Source organism: Mytilus trossulus, chromosome 4, assembly GCF_036588685.1.
Source record: "Mytilus trossulus isolate FHL-02 chromosome 4, PNRI_Mtr1.1.1.hap1, whole genome shotgun sequence".
Classification (NCBI taxonomy): Eukaryota; Metazoa; Mollusca; class Bivalvia; order Mytilida; family Mytilidae; genus Mytilus; species Mytilus trossulus.
This window is the reverse complement of record NC_086376.1, coordinates 60,251,497-60,276,373: the sequence shown is the minus strand read 5'-3', so window position 1 is coordinate 60,276,373 and position 24,877 is coordinate 60,251,497. Positions and strand designations below refer to the sequence as shown.

Sequence of the window (24,877 nt, the reverse complement as noted above, 5' to 3'; positions counted from 1 at the left end):
TATTGATTTTTTCGGGTGGATATTATGTTTATAAATATAAATAAAATGATAATATGATTGCAAACAAGACATCTCTCAACCGGAGGAAATCAAAGAGATTATCAACTATACCTTAAAAAATTAGCAAAATTACGAAAGGACGAATGCTAAACAGTTGAAAAGACAAAAGCATTTATAAAGATTGATTTATGCACAAACTATAAACGAAAACAAACATATGATATACAGAAACAAGAAATAACTATATTAAGGGGCTATCATTGTAATCCTAAGCGATATTTGAGTCCACTCATCATTTAAAGATAAACAACATGTTTTGAGTTCAAAAATTTTCTCTTTTTTTTACAGGGAAGCAAATTTGTTGCCAGATGACAATGATTTGTAAGTTCACTGATCCACATTAATATTTACGTTTTAAGATTGAGTTAAGCCTTTCAATTGATATTTTATCGTGTGCTTTTCTATGTTGTGATGTTATACAATTATTTTTGAAAAATGGAGAAGGCTTGGTACCATTTAAATGTTTAATCACACTGCAAATGGTTGCACTTGTCCTAAGTATGGAATCTGATGTACAGTTGTTGTCGTTTGTTTATGTTATTTATACGTATTTCTCTTTTCTCGTTGTTTTATATAGTTTAGACCGTTGGTTTTCCCGTTTGAATGGTTTTACACTATTAATTTTGAGGCCCTTTATAGCTTCTTGTTCGGTGTGAGCCAAGGCTCCGTGTTGAAGGCCGTGCATGGACATATAATGGTTCACTTTATAAATTGCTATGTGGATGGAGAGTTGTACTATTGTTTGTCTGTTAGTCCTTTTCATTGTTAACTATGGAGTTGTCAGTTTATTGTCGATTTATGAGCTTGACTGTCCCTATAGTGACTGTCGTCCCTCTTATGTCTCATTGGCCCTCATACCACATCTTCTTATATCTAATTAGTAAGAAAATACATATCATTATTTTGAACACTCATTGTACTTTCGATATTGACAAATTATTTCTACCATAAAAAAAAACCCAAATGCATTACGATATTGAGATGTGTTAAACTGTACATCTATACAATATAAGGTCAGTTTCAGGACAATATAAATGTTTTGTATGAGACTGAGAAACTGGAGAAGGAAAAGGTTCTACCGAGCCATTCTTCAGTTTTGCATATTTAAATTAAAACATTGATAACTTTTTACATCGTAACACAAATGTCAAACTTATTTTCATCCCTTAATTGACACCTGCTTGTGGAGAAAGTATTTCATGATGAAATTGACATTATACAAAATATAGCTATGTTGCTATATTTAGGAAAAAAACACAGGTAGTTGCAATATGAAAAATGAGGCATGTGTTATGAAGGAGAATCAGAAGATAACAAAGTGACATTCATACTCATCAGTGAATGACAACATGACAACGCTAACGTAGAAACAAACACGAAAGAGACAAACAACTGTATACAAAATAGAGAATCAAAGAGCAAAAGTAACCCCTAAAAAGAACTGAGGTGATCTCAGATGTTTCGAAAGGGTAAGTAGATCCTGATTCAAATAGGAAATCAGTCGTGTTGCTGTGAGAAAATACGTTTATGAGTCAAATCAATTAACAAGGAACACGCGATATCACTTAATGTGTATTCCCGTTTGAATGGTTTAACACTAGTAATTTTAGGGCCCTTTATAGCTTGTTGTTCCGTGTTGAAGGCCGTACATTGACCTATAATGGTTAACTTATTTTAAATTGTTATTTGGTTGGAGAGTTGTCTCATTGTCATTCACACCACATTATTCTATATTTTGAAATTGAATCACATTTTGTAATGGCACAGAAGAGAATAAAATAAACAGTGACCGGTAGATGTCATAAAGTCATTTAGTTATGTGGTTGTACCCTGATCATATGTTATCTATTTATGCCCCATTGATGGGCATTCTGTTTTCTGATCCGTGCGTCCGTTCGTTCGTTCGTCCATCCGTCTGTCCTGCTTCAGGTTTAAGTTTTGAGTCGAGGTAGTGTTTGTTGAAGTTGAAGTTCAATCAACTTGAAACTTAGTAATCATGTTTCCTATGATATGATCTTTCTAATTTTAATGCCAAATTAGAGATTTTACCCCATTTGCACGGTCCATTGAACATAGAAAATGGTAGTAATGATTGGGCATCCGTGTACTTAGGACACATTCTTATTATCTTATTACAGAATTCACATTATAATTAATTCCCATCGTCTATTCGAACTTTTTATTCAAACAATAACTATAAGTAGTTTCAATCTTACATATAAAATTAAGGCGATAGTAATTTGCAGATTTTCAAATCAAGCAAATCAATAAAGAAAAGACACGTAAGATAGTATATAACCAACAGCTGCTATACTCAGACGGTATGGATTCTTGACGTATTTGATAAAAAAAACTCATATCAACAGTGAACACATCATACTTCAAACCATTAATGCAACAATACTTAATCTCCTTATTTTAACTTTAGTAGGTTCACTTGCTAACTGAAAAATGCAATCATTTTTTCAGATAAATGTAAAAATTAAAATTAAAGTAAGAGGCAATACATTTGTTTTACTGTTTACATATTTATAACTGCACAACACAATTACCAAAAAAATTGCTCGACATTTTATTAATCATATCTCACACAACTTTTTCAGGCCATTCATTAACATTGGACGAACAATGTACGTATGTCTAATGTGTATTAAGTTTAGTTTTGAAACTTATTGTAAACACTTCTAGTATTACTATGCAACGTTTTAACATGTTTTTAATATTATCAATACAAAGATACAAATAACGAGTCTACGTTAATATGTTTGGCTTATTTGTGTTGAAAAGTTGTTGTATCATTGTCGAACACCAGATATCTCCATTTATTAATAAAAAATGATGAAAAACGCTGTTAAAGTATCGTGAAAATTTTAGTCAGCATTGTTTATATCAACAAGACAATAAATCTATTAGAACAGTTTATCATCTAGACTAATTTTGTGTACAATTCGTTCTCTTTTCCTTTCATGTAACCGAATAAGATTTATCCTCAAATTTGTACTTACTCGACAAACACAACGGATGTCACACATAGGACGGGATATGAAAACCATTTTGATCGCATCAAGATCATCCTCACATCTATTTACGCCAATTAAGTAATGATCAGTCGTTTCGCGTACAAATTCATTAGCATCTTTCAATTGATTAATCAAAACTATGATATATTTTCATCTTATTCAACATTTTCAACAAGAGGATAAATCAAAAGCAAAATTTGTCGCAGGGAAAAATTCAATATTTTTTTTGAAATTACTATTTTGTATTCGAACATTTAAACGGTGCTCGAGTAATTGAAATTCTGGTTGTTATCAGTATATATTGACAATAATAATTGATACAACCATGACTCAATGACACAATTCAATTCAATATACAGCCCTTGCACGGTCGGGGTAAAGTAAATAGAAATTATGCATTAAACATTTTTTGCATTCTTCATGAAATGGTCAAATGTACAACATTATAATTTTCAGATCCCCTACTAATGATTCATCCGACATAGATTTAGAGGACAAAAGGTAAAACATACTTAATATAATTTACGTAAAGTGTTCCAAGAGATCGACTAAATATAACATGGCTTACATCAAGGGATAAGGAGACGATTTTATAACAGATAAACAAATAAAGTAACTAATTGCCTGATGAAATTTAACAACCAAATACCACAATATAAAAAGAAGAAACGGTATGAATGCCAAAGAGACCACTATTCACAAGAAAACAAAATGACATTGAAATTAATAATTGACGACGTATACCGCTTAGTCAGTTATAAAAATCACCCAAAATGACAAATGTAAAATAATTCAAACGAAAGAACCAACGGCCTAATTTATGCACAAAAAAATAAAAGAAAAACAATATGTAACACAGCAACAAATAAAAAACCACTTAATAATAGGCTCCTGGATTGTGCCAGTGTCATCAAAACGTGGAACAGTGGGCTAACCGTACAACATAAAAACAAAATAAAACAATCAGTTGAAAAAGGCTTAGCTCAACATATTGATACAAATAGAAATACATCTAAAATAATCACAGAGTTGACATGGACAGGTACTTGTACATTGAACAACAATCGGACAGATATGAGAGTGCTAAAAATTACGGACAGCTAGTTTTAAGCCAATAACAACTAATTAAAAATCATTAAGTTAAGAATAAATTGTCAATCCGTTCACATCCAAAATCCAATGGATTTTATGTTAAGTAGTTATCAAAAGTACCAGGATTATAATTTTTCACACCAGACGCGAGTTTCATCTACATAAGACTTATCAGTGACGCTCAGATCCAAAATTGTAAAAAAGCCAAACAAATACAAAGTTGAAGAGCATTGAGGACCCAAAATTCCAAAAAGTTGTGCCAAATACGGCTATGGTCATCTTCTCCTGGGGTTTGAAAACTCAGTTTTTCGAAAAATTCAAAGTTTTATAAACAGAAAATTTATAATATGACCATATAATTGATATTCATGTCAACACCGAAGTGCTGACTACTGGGCTGGTGATACCCTCGCGGACGAAACGTCTACCAGCAGTGGCAAAAGACGTCAAAGACATGACATTGTATACCTAATATTTATTTTGCTGTTCATTTACTGATAAAAAAATCAATATTAATACCAATTAGAATAATATTCAAAGATCTCAATGTTTATCTTACATACATTTGCTTCTTACTATGTGATGTACGACTATATGATTTTCTTAATGACGAATTATTAATCTCTATTTCTGAAATTGTGTAAGATCTGGATATTACTTAAGAATATAACAATGCGTCATGAAGCCAAGCAAGGATAATCACCCTATCCTGTGATTCGATTTATATTCATATTTTTTTTCTTATTATTGTTCATAACTTAACTTATAAACTCAGCATCAGTACACTACCTGCCAAAATAAGGTTACCTTGATGTCTGTTTATTTTTCCCTTCCTGATATTTTTTTTAAAAAGATTTTGGCTTAACGTAAAGGCCAGGTGTTCATGGTAATCGTATAGGAATCTGACAACACTATTTCAAGTATTGATGTAAGCAACTTTATTGAACACTTCGATTGATACAATCTTTAAAAAAATAATGGAAACATTTTTCGTTAACAATATAAAACATGGCACGTTGTTAAATCCTTATAAGAGAAGCATAGATGAAGAATCTGTAAGTTAATTAATAAAAACATCTTTTAAAAATACGAAGATTAGGTATAATGCCAATTTTGAGAGTAATCTCAATCCATGTGTTCGTAGATAGTAGATGTTTTTGTGTCCTGTTAAATTGTTCCTTTTAAAATTGTTATACGATGATGACTGATGTACCCATATTTTGACTATTTTATTAATTGTGACTGTTTATTTAACGCATCATGTAAATGTAGCGGAATTTGATGAGACTGTTATTAAAGTGAGAGGGTTAGTGCTATAGAACCAGGTTTAATCCACCATTTTCTACATTTGAAAATGCCTGTACCAAGTCAGGAATATGACAGTTCTTGTCCATTCATTTTTGATGCGTTTTGTTTTTTGATTTTGCCATGTGATTATGGACTTTCCAAATTGATTTTCCTCTGAGTTCATTATTTTTGTGATTTTACTTTTTTCTCAGTTACTGAAACTGAAAAAAGAAATTAAAAGAACTTCCTAACTCCAAGGTTAATTTAAAATGTGGAAGTTCATAAAACGGACAAAATCAAAAGCAAGTTAAAAGCCAATAACAAGTAATACTTGTTGATGGCCGTATGGTGACCTATAGTTGTTAATGTTTGTGTCAGTTTGGTCTTTTGTGGATAGTTGTCTCATTTGAAATCATACCACATCTTCTTTTTTATAATAACACAGTTCATGTATCTAAGACTAAAATATCAATCAGTACACATCTAACTTCAACTGATTATTTAATGGGAGAGCTAAGTTTGCTAGAAACCTATCAAATGTTTTCAAAAGACTGTAGCTACGTACAAAAATTAGAATAATTTACCTACTAAATTTTAAACAGAATATACTTTCAGATTAGCTCCGAAAACAGCCTTTAGTAGACAACCATTTTAATCCTAATTAAAAGAGTCATTTTAAACAAAAACCTCAGTGTTCAGCTACATTTAAGTACGTCATTGTACAGTCAGTCTAATGTCTTGTCATATTTTATTTTAAAGCATAAAGACAACAATCAAAGCTGCTGGTGCACTAATTAAAGTTCCAAAAACGATTGCAGATTCAATTAAAATCACTGTTTTAGTTGAAGAAAAAGAGGACAACAACACGCTTCCAGATGGTTTGTCTTGTGAGCAACGTATATTTACTGGTCTTTACACTGTAAATGTAGAGTATGCAAATCAAACAGTGCATGGTAAAGAAGAAAATCCTCATCAGCCAAGCGAAGAAACTATAGACGATTTCGTAACGTTTCAAATACCTCTTTCTGAGGAGAACCGTACATGTGCAAAGTATTATAAGTTTGCGTGTCTCTGTAGAAAACAGAGCAAATGGTATTCTGTTGCAGCTTACTACAATGAGGTATTTCCTTTTAAATAGAAATTGTATGTATACGAATAAAAACATAACAATCAACTACATTTTTCAAAAGTAATAGACAACCATCTTTACAAAAGTCATCAAAGGTAATTTAGCATTTGGCACAATTTTTTTTCAAATTTTGGATCATCAATGCACTTCAACTTAGTACTTGTTTGGCTTTCTAAATATTTTGATTTGAGCGTCACTGGTAAGTCTTATGTAGACGAAAAACGCGTCTGGCGTACTAAATTATAATCCTGGAACCTTTGATAACTAATCAGTGGTATATAAAATGATTTTAAGATACATAAGCAGTAAACAAATATAATACGTTGGAGATACTGTACTAGTTTTAATTCACATCCGGAATGATTGAGAACTTAGGACGAGCCCTTAAGTATTAAATAAACAAACATTTTATTAATTGCAATAGGTACAACCAACAAATCATCTGCCGCGTTTCAAAGTTGTTGATGAATATTAGAACATTGAAAACAACACGTTTGTTAATTCCTTGCGTCCGAAGCGCTTTTCTGGATTTACTTTCATCAGGAACGCTCAAAGCCAAACATTTGAAATCCGAAGATGTATAAGCACCAACATATGATAGAGGATCTACCAAAAAATAACTTACAAATTAGATACAAATAAAGGACCCAATGCGATACTCTTAACAACAAAAGTCTAAAATTAAACATGAGCATTTCAGTATGACTAACGCTCAATTTAAGTCGTAAGATTTTTGGAAAAGAGTCCCTGACTTTTATATAGGGACATTTGTTGCATAAAACACTCATTTCGTTTTAATCTAAATAGCCAGTAAACCCAAGGACAAAAGCCTACATGTGATACGGTAAGCACAAAATAATCGTTGTGTTTATAAACGATTCATCGAAGAAGACTAGATTACGACTTGGACAATAAAAAATGACTGAAACACGTACAACAGTCCTTAAACAACAATATAAAACTTTAATTTGAGTATAATGAATTCTATAATGTCAATTTCGAGGTAAAATCAAGTGTTCTGGTATGAGTCTGTTTGAAATTAAGCTCCAATTATTATGAAGGAGGACTGCGTATGTTTTACAAACATTTTTAAGAGTAAAAATATTCGTGAGTCATACACAAATCAGTATAACATTATAAGTGATTTTGTTAAAAGAGTCGCAGATAAGCTGGATATATATAACTTTGTAACGAATAAGGCAGATATTCCAATATACCTCTTTGTATGCAAAATATTCTTTCATTGAAGCTAAGATAGGAAACAACCCTATACAACTTACTTTTTGAAACTTTACCACGATACCAAATCACATATTTTTGTATTAAAATATTTGAAAGTACTAACATTTAAATTCGAAATACTTTTATAGACTAGGAGCTTTTATTAGCATTAGTCTTTGAGACGAAACGCGCGTCTGGCGTATATACAAAATTTAATCTTGGTATCTCTGATTAGTTTATTTAATCATACAGTTAGATATGTTTTGCAATATATAAATGTTATTCCAAAAAATACGTTAAGTAAAATCTTGATTTTGTAATTAATGAATTAATGTTAAAAAAAGAAGTTTCAACGAAAGCTTCTTGACAGCGGTCGTAGGGGACCTATTCCTGCTATTCCTTAATCTAAATAAGATAGGGTTTTTATAAACATTAAGCTAGTTATATTCAGGTAATTATTCTTAAAACATCATGATTTTCATTAATGTGTGATTTGAAAATACTCTTACTTTATTAAGTTGGTCATGATAATGGAATAACTGATAATATACTTCGAAATACTAAGAATTTTCTACCCAAGAAGAATAGATTATTAAAGCTGTGTTTAGCAAACTGAATTTTGAGTAAATGCTTTTCAAGTTTTTACGTTATTCAACTGTAAAAAAAATCATTCAAATGTCTGTCGTACAAAATATGTATTATTTTATAAATGATAATTTAATTTCATATCGCTTATGTTTCCATTAACCTTCATCATTGAAAAATTAACCAAACTGCTGTAAATATATAACGCTAAAATTATCAGAATTTGCCGCAATATCCGTCTTTATAAAATAAATTATCTCAGAATAATAAGTTTTGATTGAGCAACAATTGAAAACTTTGATAATTACAATTACACTTTGTTTGTTTGCAGGATGTATCCTTAATCAATTGTTACACTCTAGAAATATGAGGTTAATTAACCAACACAGAAATAATTATCTGCAACTATTTTTATGGTTAACAGTAACAGTTACGAAATAATATGCATACAAACTTGCCTTGAGGTACAAAACAGTAAACTAACAAACATTTGCGTGCTTTTGTCCATCGGATTGTCATACAAGTGAGAGGTTTAGCTAGCAATAAAACCAGGTTTAATAAACCAATTTCTTCATACGGGAATGTCTGTACCAAGTTAGGATTGCTTTTTAATGTGTTTTTTCCGATTTAACCTTATGCTTTTGTTCATTCTCCATAAAAGTAATATGAATGGTTTTCTAAACCAACAAATTACCTTATTAAACGATATTGTTCTTTTTTAGTAGAACGGTAATGTGTATTATGAAAACGTACGGATAGCAAACAGATACCGAATAGCAAACAGATACCGGTTGTACATACATTACCTTTGCTATGTGTATACATAAATATCAACATTTCAGGATGGATTTGTGGAATTTAAAAGCAAAGGGTTCCGATTTCAATCTTTCTGCATCATTGGACAGCCAAGGGGCGATAGCTTTGTTATTCCTAGCACTGGAGTCAGATTTACATCACGTTTGGACCAAAGAGTTAAAATAAACTTCCCAAATGGATGTGTTACTAAGGATACGTTGGTTGATATTAAGGTATCTTTTTGTCTAATCACAGAATAAGTGATATCAGGTTTTAAAATAAAATAACTTTTACTTTAAAAAAAAAATGCGCACCATCATTTTCGCCTATTTTTGGAATAAGATTTGTTTTTTAAAATAATCATCCTATTTTTGATATACCTATAATGTATGTTTGTTTTGATCACACATCGTTGTCAATATAATGGAATTTATGCGACTGTCATAAAAGAAAGATGTTTAGCTAGCTATTAAACCAGCTTAAATCCATCATTTTCTACATATAAATGCGTGTACCAAGTCATGTATGCATTCGTTTGATGTGTTTGTGCTTTAAATTTTGCAATTAAATTAGTGATTTTTAGTTTTGAATTTACTTCAGATTTCGGTATTTTTTTATTTTTGTTTTTTAACGTAAATAAACAATTTTACTGGTACGAAGTATATTTTACAATCGTTTATGTATGCAAAGGGGCAACATTTATAAGTATTATCTTAAGAGTTAAACCTATCGACGACTACACAGTTACTGAACAACATCTGGAAACGTAAATAACATGTTTGCATTTCAAAGAAAAATATATATGTTATGTTATTTCTTCAGGTATTCCCGTTGCAAAAAGATATTTTACCAAAGCTTGACAAGTATTTCCTTGGGGAAATAAATTTCGTAAGCGTAAGCGACTGTATTGATGTCGAACATGCAAAGGGCTGCTTTACTGGGACCCCTATAGAAATTTGTCTGCCATTGCATGATCTTCCATTATCTGAAGGAGACGATATCGATCAAGGTGACACCGAATATGTTTTGTTTGAAGCTCCAGCTAAATCATCAGATCTCAAGCAGACAACTCCTAAACAACTGACAATGCTGGACGATAATATTGTTTCATTCGTGGTGACTGGCTTCTATCGGTATATTATCATGATTTACTTTTTAGCTTACCTGACCCGAAGCGCCAAGTCAACTTTTCTCATCACTTATCGTCCACCGCCTTTCGTCCGTCATCCGTCGTCCGTCGTCCGTCGTTAACTTTTACAAAAATCTTTTCCTCTTAATCTACTGGGCCAAATTTGACCAAACTTGGCAACAGTCATCATTAGGGTATCTTGTTTCAAAAATGTGTCCGATGACCATGTCAATTAACCAAGATGAAATGTGTAAGGTGTTTAGTGCAAAGGAGTAATATGTATGGGGTAATGGCAAAGGGCAAAGGGTAAATGGTATAATATTGTATGTATATGCCTGTCCTAAGTCAGGAGGATGTAATCCAGTGATTGTCGTTTGTTTAAGTGTTACCTATTTGTTTTTCTTTTTTTTTTTGTACATAAACTAGGCCGTTAGCTTTCTCGTTTGAATTGTTTGACATTGTCATTGCGAGGTATTTTATAGCTGACAATACGGTATGGGCTTTTCTCATTGTTGAATTGAAGGCCGTACGGTGACCTATAGTTGTTAATTTCTGTGTCATTTTGGCCTCATGTGGAGAGTTAACTCATCGGCAATCATATCACATCGTCTTTTTTTTAATATGGTGATTGGTGAAATGGTGTGTGGTTTTGGTAAGAAGATTACAATATCTAAGGACTGTATTCCTGAAAACAAATATCTAGAGCAAATTTGACATAATTATAATTGTTTATCAAGTTATTCGTTTTTGGGATGATGTCCCTGAATTGGTAATTTTAAGAAAATATTGCAGTTTTTGGTTATTATCTTCCATATTATTATAGATAGAGACTAACTGTAAACAACAATAATGTACAGCAAAGTAAGATGTACACATAAGCCAAAATGATCAAAATGGTCAATTGACCCCTTAAGGAGGTATTGGCCTTTTATAGTAAATTTTAAACATGCATGTTTCGTAAGGTTAATGTTTGTGCATATTTACAAAATCTTTCCCTATCAAACTACTGGACCAAGTTCATTATAGATAGAGATTAGTTCGCCATTTCAATCCCTTAATGTTCAATATTATTAATTATATTATCTCTAGTCGTCAATCCTCCATCAAGATTTTGAAAAAAATAATCAATATTTTCCCTTTTTAAGATTTTGTTTTCTTAAATTTTGTTTTTTTAAATTTGCATCTTCACAGCTGATCTACAAATGATCTATAATCTGATTCTGCGAAAAGAACGTATTTGTGGTGCCTTTTAATTGATTTGAAATTCTAATGATAATTTCCTACCCGGTTGGTCGAATTCTTGTCTGACTAATAATTGCAGTAAGCACACTAATGGTGTCATTATTATATGCATACAGAAGGGTTTATCTTGATAAAAAGAAATCCAAGATTCTTGCAGGAGACAAAAACAAATCTAAGAATTGAATTTTTGTTCTTAATTCAAATTTCATCTAACCGTATCAATTTGCAAAAACATCAGCTTTAAACTTTTAAGGTTCATGTGGTTCCCTTGGCTAAAATGGCTGCTTTTTTACCTCAAAATTAAATCTGAGAACAGACAAACATGCGCATCTGGAAATATTTAAAAGCATAGCATGCCCTAGATAAATGATTTTCTAATGCATTGTATGTTTTTGAAAATTTGAAACTGAACTCTATTTGTATTACATTTTTATTCGTCCCTCCAGAAGAGGATAAAATAAATAAACAGTTGAGTTTCATTTGATATGATGCAATGGATAATCCGGTTAAGTTTATAATTTTGAAAATTATATCTAAAGTTTATTGATCAAGGGCATGCTATGCCTTAATACTTTCCAGATGCGCAGGTTTGTCTGTACTCTGAGTAAATTTTGAGGTGAAAATGCATTGTTATTTTTGATTAAGGGTTCACCTGAACCTAAAATGTATCAGAATCTTTGAAAAAGCTTAAAACACAGTCTATACCACTTTCGGGTGATGGTCTTTACAGGATAAATGCTCATGTTAAAATTATGCTCGATTTTAAGGCTTCATACAACATATAAAGGTGACCGCCTGTAAACCTGCACTATTAAAATTCACCAGGCGTTTTCGAGATCGTCATTATGCCGGATAAACTGGAAATAATCTTTGTTCCGTAGGTCTTAAACACAATTCCCTTATTACAGCTGTGCCAAATCAGATTAATTATCAATAATAAGAAATTTAATTTGCCAAATAATTCATGCAAAATAGCCTCATATTTTTACAACCGCTCGCTATGAGAGCTACGAGACGAGAACATAAACGCACAAATGATGTTCACTTAAACAATAGTTTTTGACAGAAATGCAACGAATTTGAAAATGGTCTATTGGCATACATTGAGAATAAAACAAAAACTAATCGAATATTTACCTGATTGAAGAACTTGGTTTTATGTTATGTTTTGTTTATATTTATTTTGTTGAATTATCGTTTCAGCAAAATTCTTGTAAAGAAAAGGAAAGAGAAAAGAAATGAAGAAATTGTGTCAAACAACCTACGAACTGCTTCTGGTGATATGGCTATATGTAGAGTTTTGTGTTATGTGAATACAGGAAACAAGAGGAATGGTTCGATTGAAGTTTCCCTTGAGATTGTTCGGTCTTTCGAAGCTGATGATGTTGCCGATGACCGTTTGAAAAATGGGCTCCGCTTGTTACTTGAATGTCCCTGTAGTGATATAAAACTGCAAAACAATAGCAAAATTCGAGTTAAGTTAAGTGGCATATTTACCCTGAAAAAGGGAATTGATAAAAACTACCTAGTCATGCATTACAATTCAGCATCTAAAGTTAACATTCGAATGTTTCCATTAATCAAAGTTCAAAAAATAGACGGCAATCCAGATGGAATAATTGAGATATTCCACCACGTTAAAAATCAACTTTTCCATATAATCACACTAGATCCATGGGGGCGAAAAATGCTTTTGCTACAAAAACAGGAAAGCACTATATATAAAAGGTTGCACGAAAGGAATGAAGACAAGGAAAGTCCGACCAAGGAAAATTCTGCTCAAGGTAAAAATTTGAATTTTACTTATGTATTAATTTTGTGTTGTATATGTCTTCTTGTTTTGGTTTTGAATTAAAAAAAGTCATTAATGATGTGTCTTTTGTAGACTAAACGCGGTTGACTTGTTACAAATTGTAAACATGGCATCTTTTCAAATATGATATGTGTTTAACTAAAGCTGTTTAATGGTCGTTATTGTGCGACAAAAATACAAAAAAAAGCAATTAAGGCTACAATTATGTTATTGTTTTGAACAATCAACTCGTTATATGTTAGTTATAATACACATATAGGATGATAATGCTTAGCAGTTCGGATCAACAGATTCCCAGCTGTACAATTGACTAACGCTTACGGATATGGTTGAACAATAAATATTTAAACACAATATATCATCATTCCAAATGAACGTTTGATAAAGATTATTTATTCAAGCAAATATGATTATAAATGCAGGCAACATTGTCCGCCCGCGGCTCCATGGAATGTGCGTTTGTATTTAGAATGCAAATACGTCATACAGAAAAGCAAATGGTTCCAATGAGTAACCTTTCTAAGTTTTCTCCTTACAGTAATGATACGTCTGTTTCTGTAACCGTTTTTGCGAATTTTCCGTTTTTGAGGCTTTACAAGTACGTTTTTGGATTGGCCTCCATGCTGACATACGAACGCCACTGATGAGTCCTGATGACTTTGATTTTCTTATAAATATCAATTTCAGTATAAAAAATCGATATTTTGATAAATAAGTGTTCATGACAACACAAATTTGATTTATTTCATATTTTGAAATAAAAAAGTAGAAGAAAATTGAGAAGTTATTAACCATGCCGTGATTCCTTTTTTGCCTTTTCTGTCTTAATGAAATGATACTTGTAAAGAAATTTGAATAAAATATCTTTCCATGTTTTTCATTCAAACAATATTTTCTTGATTTTTTTCAAATTTCAGTCGGTAAATCCCAGCAAGACGAATATTTCGATAGAATAAACATCGCTGCCATCGCCGATGTTTTAGATGAAGATCAAATATACAGCATTTCAACCCAAATTGGACTTCCACATGATCAGTATGAGAATATGACAAAGGAAATTGGATATTTAACACCACTTTTCAAGAAAGCAAAGTATTTATCAACAGCCTTACAAATGCATGACGAATCCAAGGTACAGTTGACAAAGTTGAGAGAGGCTTTGTTTGCAATCGATAGAGAGAATCTAGCTTTGAAAATAGAAGCTTTGTATTGGAGATCAGAAAAACTGTCCAAAAAAGTGTTGAAGGGTCATATTTACTGAACATTTAAGTTTCTTCATTTACAAGGGATAAAATAAGTCATTATTTTCATGCTTGTTTCGTAATGAACTTAAAAGACTGTTAATAGATTCAAGTTCAGTTCAATGTACTATTATTTCACAACTCACGAGGCTTTCAATTGGTAAATGGCATTCAACCAGCTATGGTATTCTCCTACTTTTGTTGGCGCCTTTTACAATATATTTGTTGAATGTTGACTGTTTGAAACCTAAGTCTGTGAGGAGAACATGATCTATTTATTTATTTTGTTTGCCTGGAACCAACTTTCATTGACTATAAGTACTCTTAGAACGATACTTTATGTCTTTTATATTTGTGTCTGTTGTTTTCGTGCTACCGACCAATTAGATGAACAAAAACCATGTTTATTGCTTATAAGTGTATTTGTACACCAGCTAAGGTGAGGATTGCGCGCTCAAATATTTTTAACATCAGAACATTCTATGTAATTATGTGTATGTCCCAAAAGAGGAGCATTTGATTGTTTAGTCATCGATAGTTGCTGTTATACTTGGTTCGTTTTTGTTTTCACATAAAGCTTTGTTGGTTGGTTGATTGCGTTTGAATTATTTTGTTAGTTACAAAGTTTACAATTGTTCCAATAGTATGGTTCATCACTTCAATTACATTGAATATCGATCGAGGCGAAGCCAAACACAATATAAATTCTATTTGGCTGACAAATTCCGCATTTTCACAATTGCACACTGTGTAACGAATTTGACCTGATTTCGTTTTATCACCATTTTTATATTCAAATTCAATTATTAGGACAATATTCACCAAAAACATTTAGATATTTAATTTTAAACTGAGAAAAAATCAAAATATTGGGACTGCAAAGCAAACAAAACAAGTATTTGTCCACGGATTTCCCACTCGCACTATCATTTTTTATGTTTAGTGGACCGTGAAATTGGGATCAAACTCTTATTTGGCACTTAAATTAGAAAAGTCATATCATAGGGAATATGTGTACTGAGTTTCAAGTAAATTGGACATCAACTTCACCAAAAACTACCTTGACCAAAAACTAGACTGCTTTGAGGGTAAAACATTTAGAAATAGCCCTACGGAAGAAATATACGACACTGTTTTATATTATAACTGTCAGAAAGTGTTTTAAAAGTGTCACAAAAACTGTAATACAGATTTTACAAAAAATATTTAGATCGACCAAACGGTGTAACAAAAATAAAATATTAGCTGTTGTCACATTCATACGGAAACAGTATCTGTAAATGAATAGTTAGAATGTCGTTTCTTAAATTTTGACAACGAAACAATTTATTCAATATCTAGCTGTAGATATACAATTTCTTGTAAAAACGTATTACCAGAAAAGACATACAGATTACAATTGTTACAAAACAATCACATATAAGACTGTTATGATTATCAGTATTTGCATTAAATAGTTGATGTATGTAACAGAGTTCAATTCTTGGTAGTTTTTGGTCATAAAGGTCATGAACTATTTGGTTCTCATGTTTCTAATGCTTTCAAATATTCGAAGTTTAGCATTCCTGACGAAAGTTCATCCAGATATGTGCTTCGGGCACATGAAATTTGTAATATATACAAATTTGAGGATAAAAAATAATTTATTCTAGTAATGAATTTTGTTAATCTACTTTTCTTATATTGTTAAAAGTTAATCTTTGTACATTTTAATTGTATGAGACTTCGTATCAAAGCATTTTATACTGTAGTAATGGTTTTAAATGACTAATGAGTACTAGTTTAGTCACTTTGTAACTGTGTCACGTGTGGGAAGAAGATTAATTAATGATGAGAGCATTGGTTAAATGTTGAAAGATTTTAGTGAATGATCATCGAAAGGAAACACTAGACTTTTCATCGAAAGTTTGTTTTTATATAATTTTAATTGTTACAATAGTTTCTTAATATGCACCACTTCTAATAAGCGATTTGCGTTTTTTTCTCTAATGAACTGATTTCATATAGAACTTTCAAAGAGAAAATAAAAACGTCTTTCAAAGTTTGTTAATTCATTTTTAGATATTTTGATTATGACAAATTGGTCGCTGAATAATAATTTGACTCTACGCTTATATTTCTTTTGCCCCAAATAATATTGTCTACGTTTTGTTTACCTTTTGAGAGTGATAATCAAGGGCTTTATTGAATGGTTAATACATTTTTCAATCGGATAATTCTTCTATGGTAATGCATTTCCATCTCGACAAAATGACGTTTAACGAAGAATATTTTTAATCAACGTTTCAGATTTGACTATAGTGCAGCTACAGTTGACTTTTTCTAAAATCGACCCAGTGGTTGAAAATAAACTCATCATATATACCAGGATCACATTTTGTATCTACGCCAGACGCGCTTTTTGTCTACAAAAGACTCATCAGTGACGCTCGAATCGAAAAAAAAGTTTAAAAGACAAAATAAAGTTAGAAGTTGAAGAGTATTGATTACCACAATTCATAATTTTTTTCAAATACAGCTAAAGTTATCTATTTCCGAGTTAGAAAAGTCTGAGTATTTCAAAAATATAAAACTTTGTAAACATTAATTTATAAATATGACCATATCAATGATAGTTCATGTCAGCACAGAAGTGCTGACTACTGGGCTGGTGATACCTTCGGGGAATTTAAACTCCACCAGCAGTAACGTCGACCCAGTGGTTGTAAATAAACTCATCATAGAAACCAGGATCAAATTTCGCCAGACGCGCTTTTCATCTACAAAAGACTCACCAGTGACGCTCGAATCCAAAAAATAATAATTTAAAAGGCCAAATAAAATAAGAAGTTGCAGAGTATTGAGGACCACAATTCATAAAAGTTTTGAAAAATACAGCTTAAGCAATATATTCCTGAGTTAGAAAGCCTTTAGTTAGTATTTCAAAAAATCTGTTTTTATTGAAAACAGTTAATTTATAAATATGACCATATCAATGATACTTCTTGTCCGCACATAAGAATCCACTAGCAGTGGCATCGACCCAGTGGTTGTAAAAATACTCATCATAGATACCAGGATCAAATCATGTATCTAAATTACTCTCTATGTAAATATAATACAAAAGGTAATTGATGACCTCAATTTAGTATTTGTTAAAAAAAATCTTCCTATCTGTCACAAAAAAGAAGTGCATTTTTGAGATTTCATAATGGCAGCAAACTTTAGTATCATTATTCTTTCATACTAGTACTTTTTTTTTTTTTTAGAAATGACTCATTTCACATTGTGGGATTGTGCGTAAATCACACATCTTACTTCTGAAGAAATAGAATAAACACTTGAAAAAGGTTGTGCATCCGTCGCGTTTTTTTCTTTACAATCAATGTTGATAAGGACGCTCAAACCTAAACATCCGAAAAGGCTTCTGAAGACGGTTTGTTTGTTTTTTTCTTGTTTTTGTTCCTTGATGTTGCTTTTTCTAATTTTCTTTTTTAATTCTCCCTTTGTATCTCATCCCTCTGTTTTCTTTGAAGTTTATAATGTTATAGGAAATCCTTAAATTTCAATTGTTTACAATTCTGACCAGTTTGTACTAACGACGTGTTAATGTTGACGTTATATCAACAAATTTGCGACATGTACAAGATGACGATAAAGATCTGGAACAGTAGAAATTACATCATTTAACTTGAGGAGATATGGTACATTAGCTGAAAGACTGAATCATTTATTTGACCATAGTGTTAAAAAACTAACAAACTATTCAAGACCATTATCCTTACGATTGGAATTTTCACCATTAAGTAAAACAAAATGGACGAATTGTTTCATAGATAACAATAAAAGTATACCCGATAGAACAATTATAACTCATGTTTTGTCATAAAGATATTTTGGAATTCAAGGTCAAATAATTTATAGATGTTGAATTATTTTATCGAAACCCATTGAAATTATATAATCATCTAGTGTTACAAGATATAAAATGATAAAATTTCATTGAATATAAAAACACTTTTGTGTGGAAGGATTGCCATTGCTGTGTACGTCCACAGAAGAAAAAAAGAACAAGATAGAGATGTGAATAAGATAAATTGAGAATGGAAAAAGGAATTTGTTAAGAAGAACAAAAACGCTCAAAGAGCAGTAAAACAGTCCAAATCAACATTTACCAATGAGTCTGCAACACAGCAAGCGGGCTTCAGTTGGCCTATAACAAAATGTGTACTAGTTAAGTGAAAATGGACGTCACACTGAACTCCGATACATATAAATAAATAAAAATTACCAAAAAAACCCACACAAGACTAAATAAAGTAAAAGGCAAAAGTATTCATCGCTGTTTAAAAGTCACAAATCGATTAAGATCAACTATAAGAGGAAACAAAATTAACATCAGGAACACTAAACGTCTACAAAAACAACCGCTTACATACATAGAAACGAAATATTTGATAACAACTGCCATATTCCTAACTTAATACAGGACATTTTAAGAAGAACCCGAATTTATGGCTAGCATTATCTCCAGCTTATATGAAAACCCATTATGTTTATACTAACAAAGTCCAGAGGCTTCTGACTTAAGAAACATGTCTACTACCACCAACACCGTACAGTGACATTCAAACTAAAAATGTCCCTAAAGTATACACTTTATGTTTTTTCATGTCATTGTAACATGACTGTTCAGAATGGATTCTACTCATTGTTGAAGGTCGTATGGTGATCTTGAGAGTTATCTTGATTTAAGTTTCTAATTCCTGTTGGAATTTTATCTCATTGCATTTGTACCATATATTTTGTTTCTATACCAAACAAGAGTTTTAAAGCTAATTTTAAGAGGATATAACATCTATACCATCACGCAGAATAATCTTTAGAAACTACAAAACAGGGATGTTCTACAGATGTTTTGAGTGTAATTAATTTACTAAATTTTACAACAAAAGTATGTGCTCGATTGTTTAAGTGTAAACTTTTTATTTAAATGTAATACCAATCTACAAGCACCTTCTTTTAGAAAAATAAATCAACAGGAATCACAAAAACACTCGGGGTGTTCTCATGTGATCCTGAAGAGAAATCAGAACCTGATCCACATGTGGCATCCACCACATCACTATTAAAGGTCTAATTCGGTAGGTAAATTTCGGGAAAACAGACGAAATTGTATATACAACAATTGACACTTATCCTTCGTCATCGGTACAACAGATGTTCCATAACGGCCAACCAACTCTTGATGGTGTCCATAATTTACAGGTCAAGCATAAAATACACCGAAGAATATATCACTGCCATGCTGGACTTTTTAATTGACAACATATTTGTTGAATTTGGAGGTTTGGTCTTCCAACAGACTATTGGAATCACGATGGGAACCAATTGTGCTCCTCTACATACAGAATATTTGTTTTTGCATTCCTATGAAGCAGAATTTATACAAGGGCTTGAACAGAAAGGAGAAAAGAAATCATCCCAGTCTTTTAATTTCACCTTTCGGTATATTGATGATGTACTGTCTCTTAATAATAATAGATTCAGTGATCATTTAAATTTAATATATCCAAGTGACATTGAAATTAAAGATATTACCAACACAGATAAATCTGCTTCATAATTAGAACTTTTTTTCGAAATGACTACTAATGGTAGGTTAAACACCAAAATTTATGACAAACGCGATAACTTTAATTTTCCTACAGTCAACTTTCCATTTCTGTGTAGCAAAATCCCAGCGGCACCAGCATATGGAGTATATGTGTCGCAATTGATACGTTACTCTAGAGCTAGCTCAAAGTACGTTGATTTTTTTGAACGAGGAATACTGCTTTCTCAAAAGTTGCTTAGACAGGGCTATGAATCAATCAAATTAAGGTCATCACTCAAGAAGTTATACAGTCGCCATCACGAGCTGATTTGCCGTTATGACAAAAGAGTGTCAGAAATCATGTATGATATTCTTCCTCAGTCATAAAAATCTTCCATCATTACCGAACTGTACAAAGAATAAACACGACTGGTGCTGTATACGGTGTAGGAAATGCTTACCCTTCCGGAGTACCTGATTTCACTCCCGGTTTTTAGTGGAGTTCGTGTTAATTGTTTCTGATTTATTATTTTTAACTGTTGATATAAATGTCCTTTGGTTATGTTAGTCTTGATTTACTCCTTGGTTTTGATTGTTATTGTCTCACAAAGGTATGATTTCATTATCACCACATGTAACTTCGTTAAATAATTTAATTGTGAGCAGCAACTCTCTATCAAAAAAAATCATAATAGGAAATGCAAGTTCTGGAATATCGTATCAACTGTGAGATAATACTTCGTAAGCAGGCGCTGCTTAAATGTTGCATTTTAGAAATGGAAAGTGCAGAATTTGGAAGCTGAACTCATGTCTTTTTTCTTTTGTATTATAAACAGACCCTCATTGTCAAATTCTAATAAAATTCCAGTCATCAGTTTTTAAAATATTGTTGATGCTTACACAAAACGTATTGAAATAAGGATTTTTGATATTGAAGTTCAAATTATTAAAAAAAATATACAGCTGTCATCATAATATTGTTGATTGATATCGTATACTAATGTTACAGATAACTTCGGATATGTTTGTAGATATCTTTATCACTCAGCGGCTTTATTCTGCGTTTGAAATGAAGGTGCCACTAGTTAAGCAAAAACTGTTTACCTTTCTGAAATTAAGCATTGGTTTTGGATTTGGTAAATGGTTCCTAATTAGGAGTGTATCGTTACATGACTATTTGTTCGCCTTTTTTTTCGTTAGATGCTATTGCTTTTGTCTGTTTTTGTTTTTTTAAGATTTAGTCTGATCTTTTTTTTGTTGAAAAAGCTAATGATTTCTTTGTTTATAGTTTGAAATAGTCCAAGTTATAAAGTATGTTTTTATGTCGAAAAGATATTTGTTAAATTGTATCTTTATAACAGTTGTAATGTGAACAAAGCCGGTCCTGGGGTATACGAGAAAACAACCAAACGTTAAACACACGTCAATTAGATTGAAAAAAAACCTACAGAAATCGAGAAATTGTCCTCAATAAATCACAGAATATAGAAAAATGAAGAACCCCCTATCAATGATGTATTCGGCATAGGCGTGACTTTAATCTTCCGGTAGATAGCGCTACATTGATATCACAAATGTAAGCTCAATCTGCCAAGGGTGAAGAGAACGGTGATGGATCGTAACCCTTGGCTAGCAAAGATGTATCTGAGATAACTTGATTATGGTTGCTGGTTTTACCCAAGTAGTTCAAAATATGGTGTCAAGACAAAGATCATAAGAACATCATTGTTTAATTTTAAAACAATTGAATTGCATAACAATATTACAAAAACAAAACCCAGAAAGCACCCTTTTGAATGTTGCATAACATAATCATATCAATCATTTAACAAGATACAAATAACATCTGCCTAACTCACTTACATTTCATACACATTGCAACTATTTACACACGTATTCATAAAAAGAACAATCAATGAATAAACCGTTTAAAATACTAGATAGAATTTTCGGTGAATGGAAGGTTACATTTTATTCAAAAGCTTTCTTAACTGGTTAAAAGTTAACGTTACTATACACAGTTTCTCCCTCATTTATAGCTAGTCTTGTTCGATTATGTTTGTGTCAGGTTTTACATTTTCAACTATTATGAGTGAAGAACACGAACATGTAAAAGGGACCTAACTCTTCCTGAGAAAAAAAATGTTACACATGACTGCGCATCTCAAATAAACCTATATTAGTTTTACGTTTTGACTGTTCAAGTGTTTGGGAAATTCAAATTAGTATATCAAACCTTTTTGTGAAGTTATAAAACATTAAAATCATCTAGCATGCACGGGAATGATCCTGTCTTACAGCTACTTTTTAGCTTCTCTACCTATTTTTTTTAGTTTAATTTTATCAGACGCAAAAGTTAGCATTGCAATTTAACATCAAATTGCGAGGCGATTCAACGGCTAAATATATTTTTTTTTCATTAAAAAGAGAAATAAAAATCAGCATATGAATAAATGGTTAATTTTAAATGAGTTTACTAACATTGTTGGTTTATATGAACTTCTGTAATTATCCGAACTCATTTAGACAAAATCAGTTTTAAACAATCTTAATTAATTTAATTCAATATCTTCTGACAGATAACTAACCTCATGAATAATATATTCATGGCAAGCAGAGACATATTATTCAACAAATATAATTTAACTCAATAGAACAACAACAAAAAAATCATCATTTGGCAATAAACAGATACAATAATGCGATCTATTTGAAAATGTCTTAAACTAACATTTACAACATATTTGCACGTCAACGAAGTATTAATGCAAGTAAGAAATCATGCATTATGCATACACATGTTCCTATGCAATAATAAATGGGATATCTAAATATTCGAACATCACTATACTGCCTTTGTCAGTCTTGAAAACACATTTGAATTTTTTTTTATTGATCAGCATTACACAACACAAAATACATGGCACTATTGATGAATTGAGGGAGTTGGCGGATTTAAATCATACCCTGTTACCATAAAAATGTAAAGACCTAAATAAATGTTTTAAAAAGTGTAACCATCACTATTAAATAAATAAAACAAATAATTCTACCAACAATTAAGTGCCATTTGAAAGGCAAAATGAAGTTTATTCTCTTCAAATCAAATAAAAATTATCGTGTGATACATATTCTAACGAAAACCTTGGTCAACACATGATGATGTTGTCTTAAAATTATAAAGTTACTATACAAATTTTCCGTTTCGTCATAAGAATGAATTATATTGGAATGTATCAGAGCTGGTTGCTTTTATACTTATGCCAGATATTTTTACATATTTTCTATTAAATGGTTACTATAATATTACTTAACAAAACTTTCATAACACTTGGTTCAATATTGACCTTTCAGAATCATAGTTCTTTGTTAAATTTTTTAAACCATTTACCCCCGTTTATTTACATTGTATCAAAACTTTAAATATAAATGGGCTAGGTAATCATCACTTTTGAATATTTGACAATAAATGTTGTGATTGCGTTGTCATTAACTACTTTTTTTTTCAATTATGTAGATATCAGGAATGAAAAAAGATATAAGTTTATGATTAATGGAATTGACTGAACAATGTGTAATCATGCTATCAAACGTAAACCAAATAATTGTATGATCATTACACATCAAATTATACACAAATAAATACTGCAGATTGGTCACAAAATGGTACAAGATTCAATTTCAATATCGAAAACAAAGCTTACGATTTATTAATTTACTAGCAAACACTTGGATACATACGTTCAAGATAATATTAAGAAGGTGGATTTTAAGAGCTCATAAATATACACAAAGAGAAGTTCTGATTTTGATCAGAAACATACATGAACGATCGTTGGTTTTGATGAATGGATGAATGCGTAATTATCTTTAATATTTCTTGCAAAAATGATGGTGTAACACCTTTAAGATAAAAAATGACATTCTTTTGAGAGGATTGTTTTGTAAATCAATAGTTAAACAATAACGGAACTAAAATAGAGAGAAAATATATAGGGTCCGTGTCTTAGTTTTTGAGATATAAGCCATTGAAATTTTGGCGGGAAATGATTCTCCATAAATTTTCATACACTAAACAATGGCATCATTTTTCTTACAAAAGTATGAAAAATGAAAAAAATACAAGGATTTATCTCATTATCAAATATAGCTTTTACATTATTTTTAATAAATAAATGAAACGAAAAGGGGTAGGTATAAGCAGGGTAAGTTGGTGATGACACAACATTGAAAAAAACCGGAAAATTCCGAATTACTGACAAAAATGTAAAATAAAGAGGAGCAAACATCCTTAATATTTGGATAGGTGAAAAAATGAAAAATATAATAACAAATACAAAACAAACCAAACCATCAAAAATGTGTGAATTGTGAATGACAGTGAGAAAGACTAATGTTTATAGTACTATCAAAAATTATAATGGTTAAACTGCCAATGTTGTGTGACTATCTGACTGTTACACGCACGCATTATTGGACCCTGGCCATCATGATCTAGACAAAATCCACTTTTTATATGTTTCAGAAAGCCACTCTGAAAAAAATAAACGTTCAAATATAAATTAATGAATATTATTTCAGTTTCGAAAAATGATTGATAGTATTTGAACAAGTATCGACCAAAATAGAAAAAAAAATCATAGTCTAATAAATGTTTGAACATTATTGAGATGCATTTTATATGATTA

The 24,877-nt window shown here is 31.2% G+C and overlaps 2 protein-coding genes across 2 annotated transcripts in view; one reads left to right on the top strand and one right to left on the bottom strand.

The window, feature by feature from the left end:
• Positions 1 to 12,405: 12,405 nt before the first annotated feature.
• Positions 12,406 to 15,036, top strand: LOC134716710 (uncharacterized). Its single transcript, XM_063579714.1, has 3 exons — positions 12,406 to 12,437; positions 12,764 to 13,344; positions 14,291 to 15,036. The coding sequence occupies exons 1-3, from the start codon at positions 12,406 to 12,408 to the stop codon at positions 14,632 to 14,634; spliced, it is 957 nt and encodes a 318-aa protein (XP_063435784.1). The 3' UTR covers positions 14,635 to 15,036.
• A 6,864-nt stretch (positions 15,037 to 21,900) lies between these two features.
• Positions 21,901 to 24,877, bottom strand: part of LOC134715664 (polypeptide N-acetylgalactosaminyltransferase 1-like) — a 35,527-nt gene continuing 32,550 nt past the window's right edge. The window contains exon 10 of the mRNA XM_063577990.1: positions 21,901 to 24,723. Coding sequence (XP_063434060.1) covers positions 24,598 to 24,723 — 126 coding nt within the window. The 3' untranslated portion in view covers positions 21,901 to 24,597. The remainder of the gene's footprint in view (positions 24,724 to 24,877) is intronic.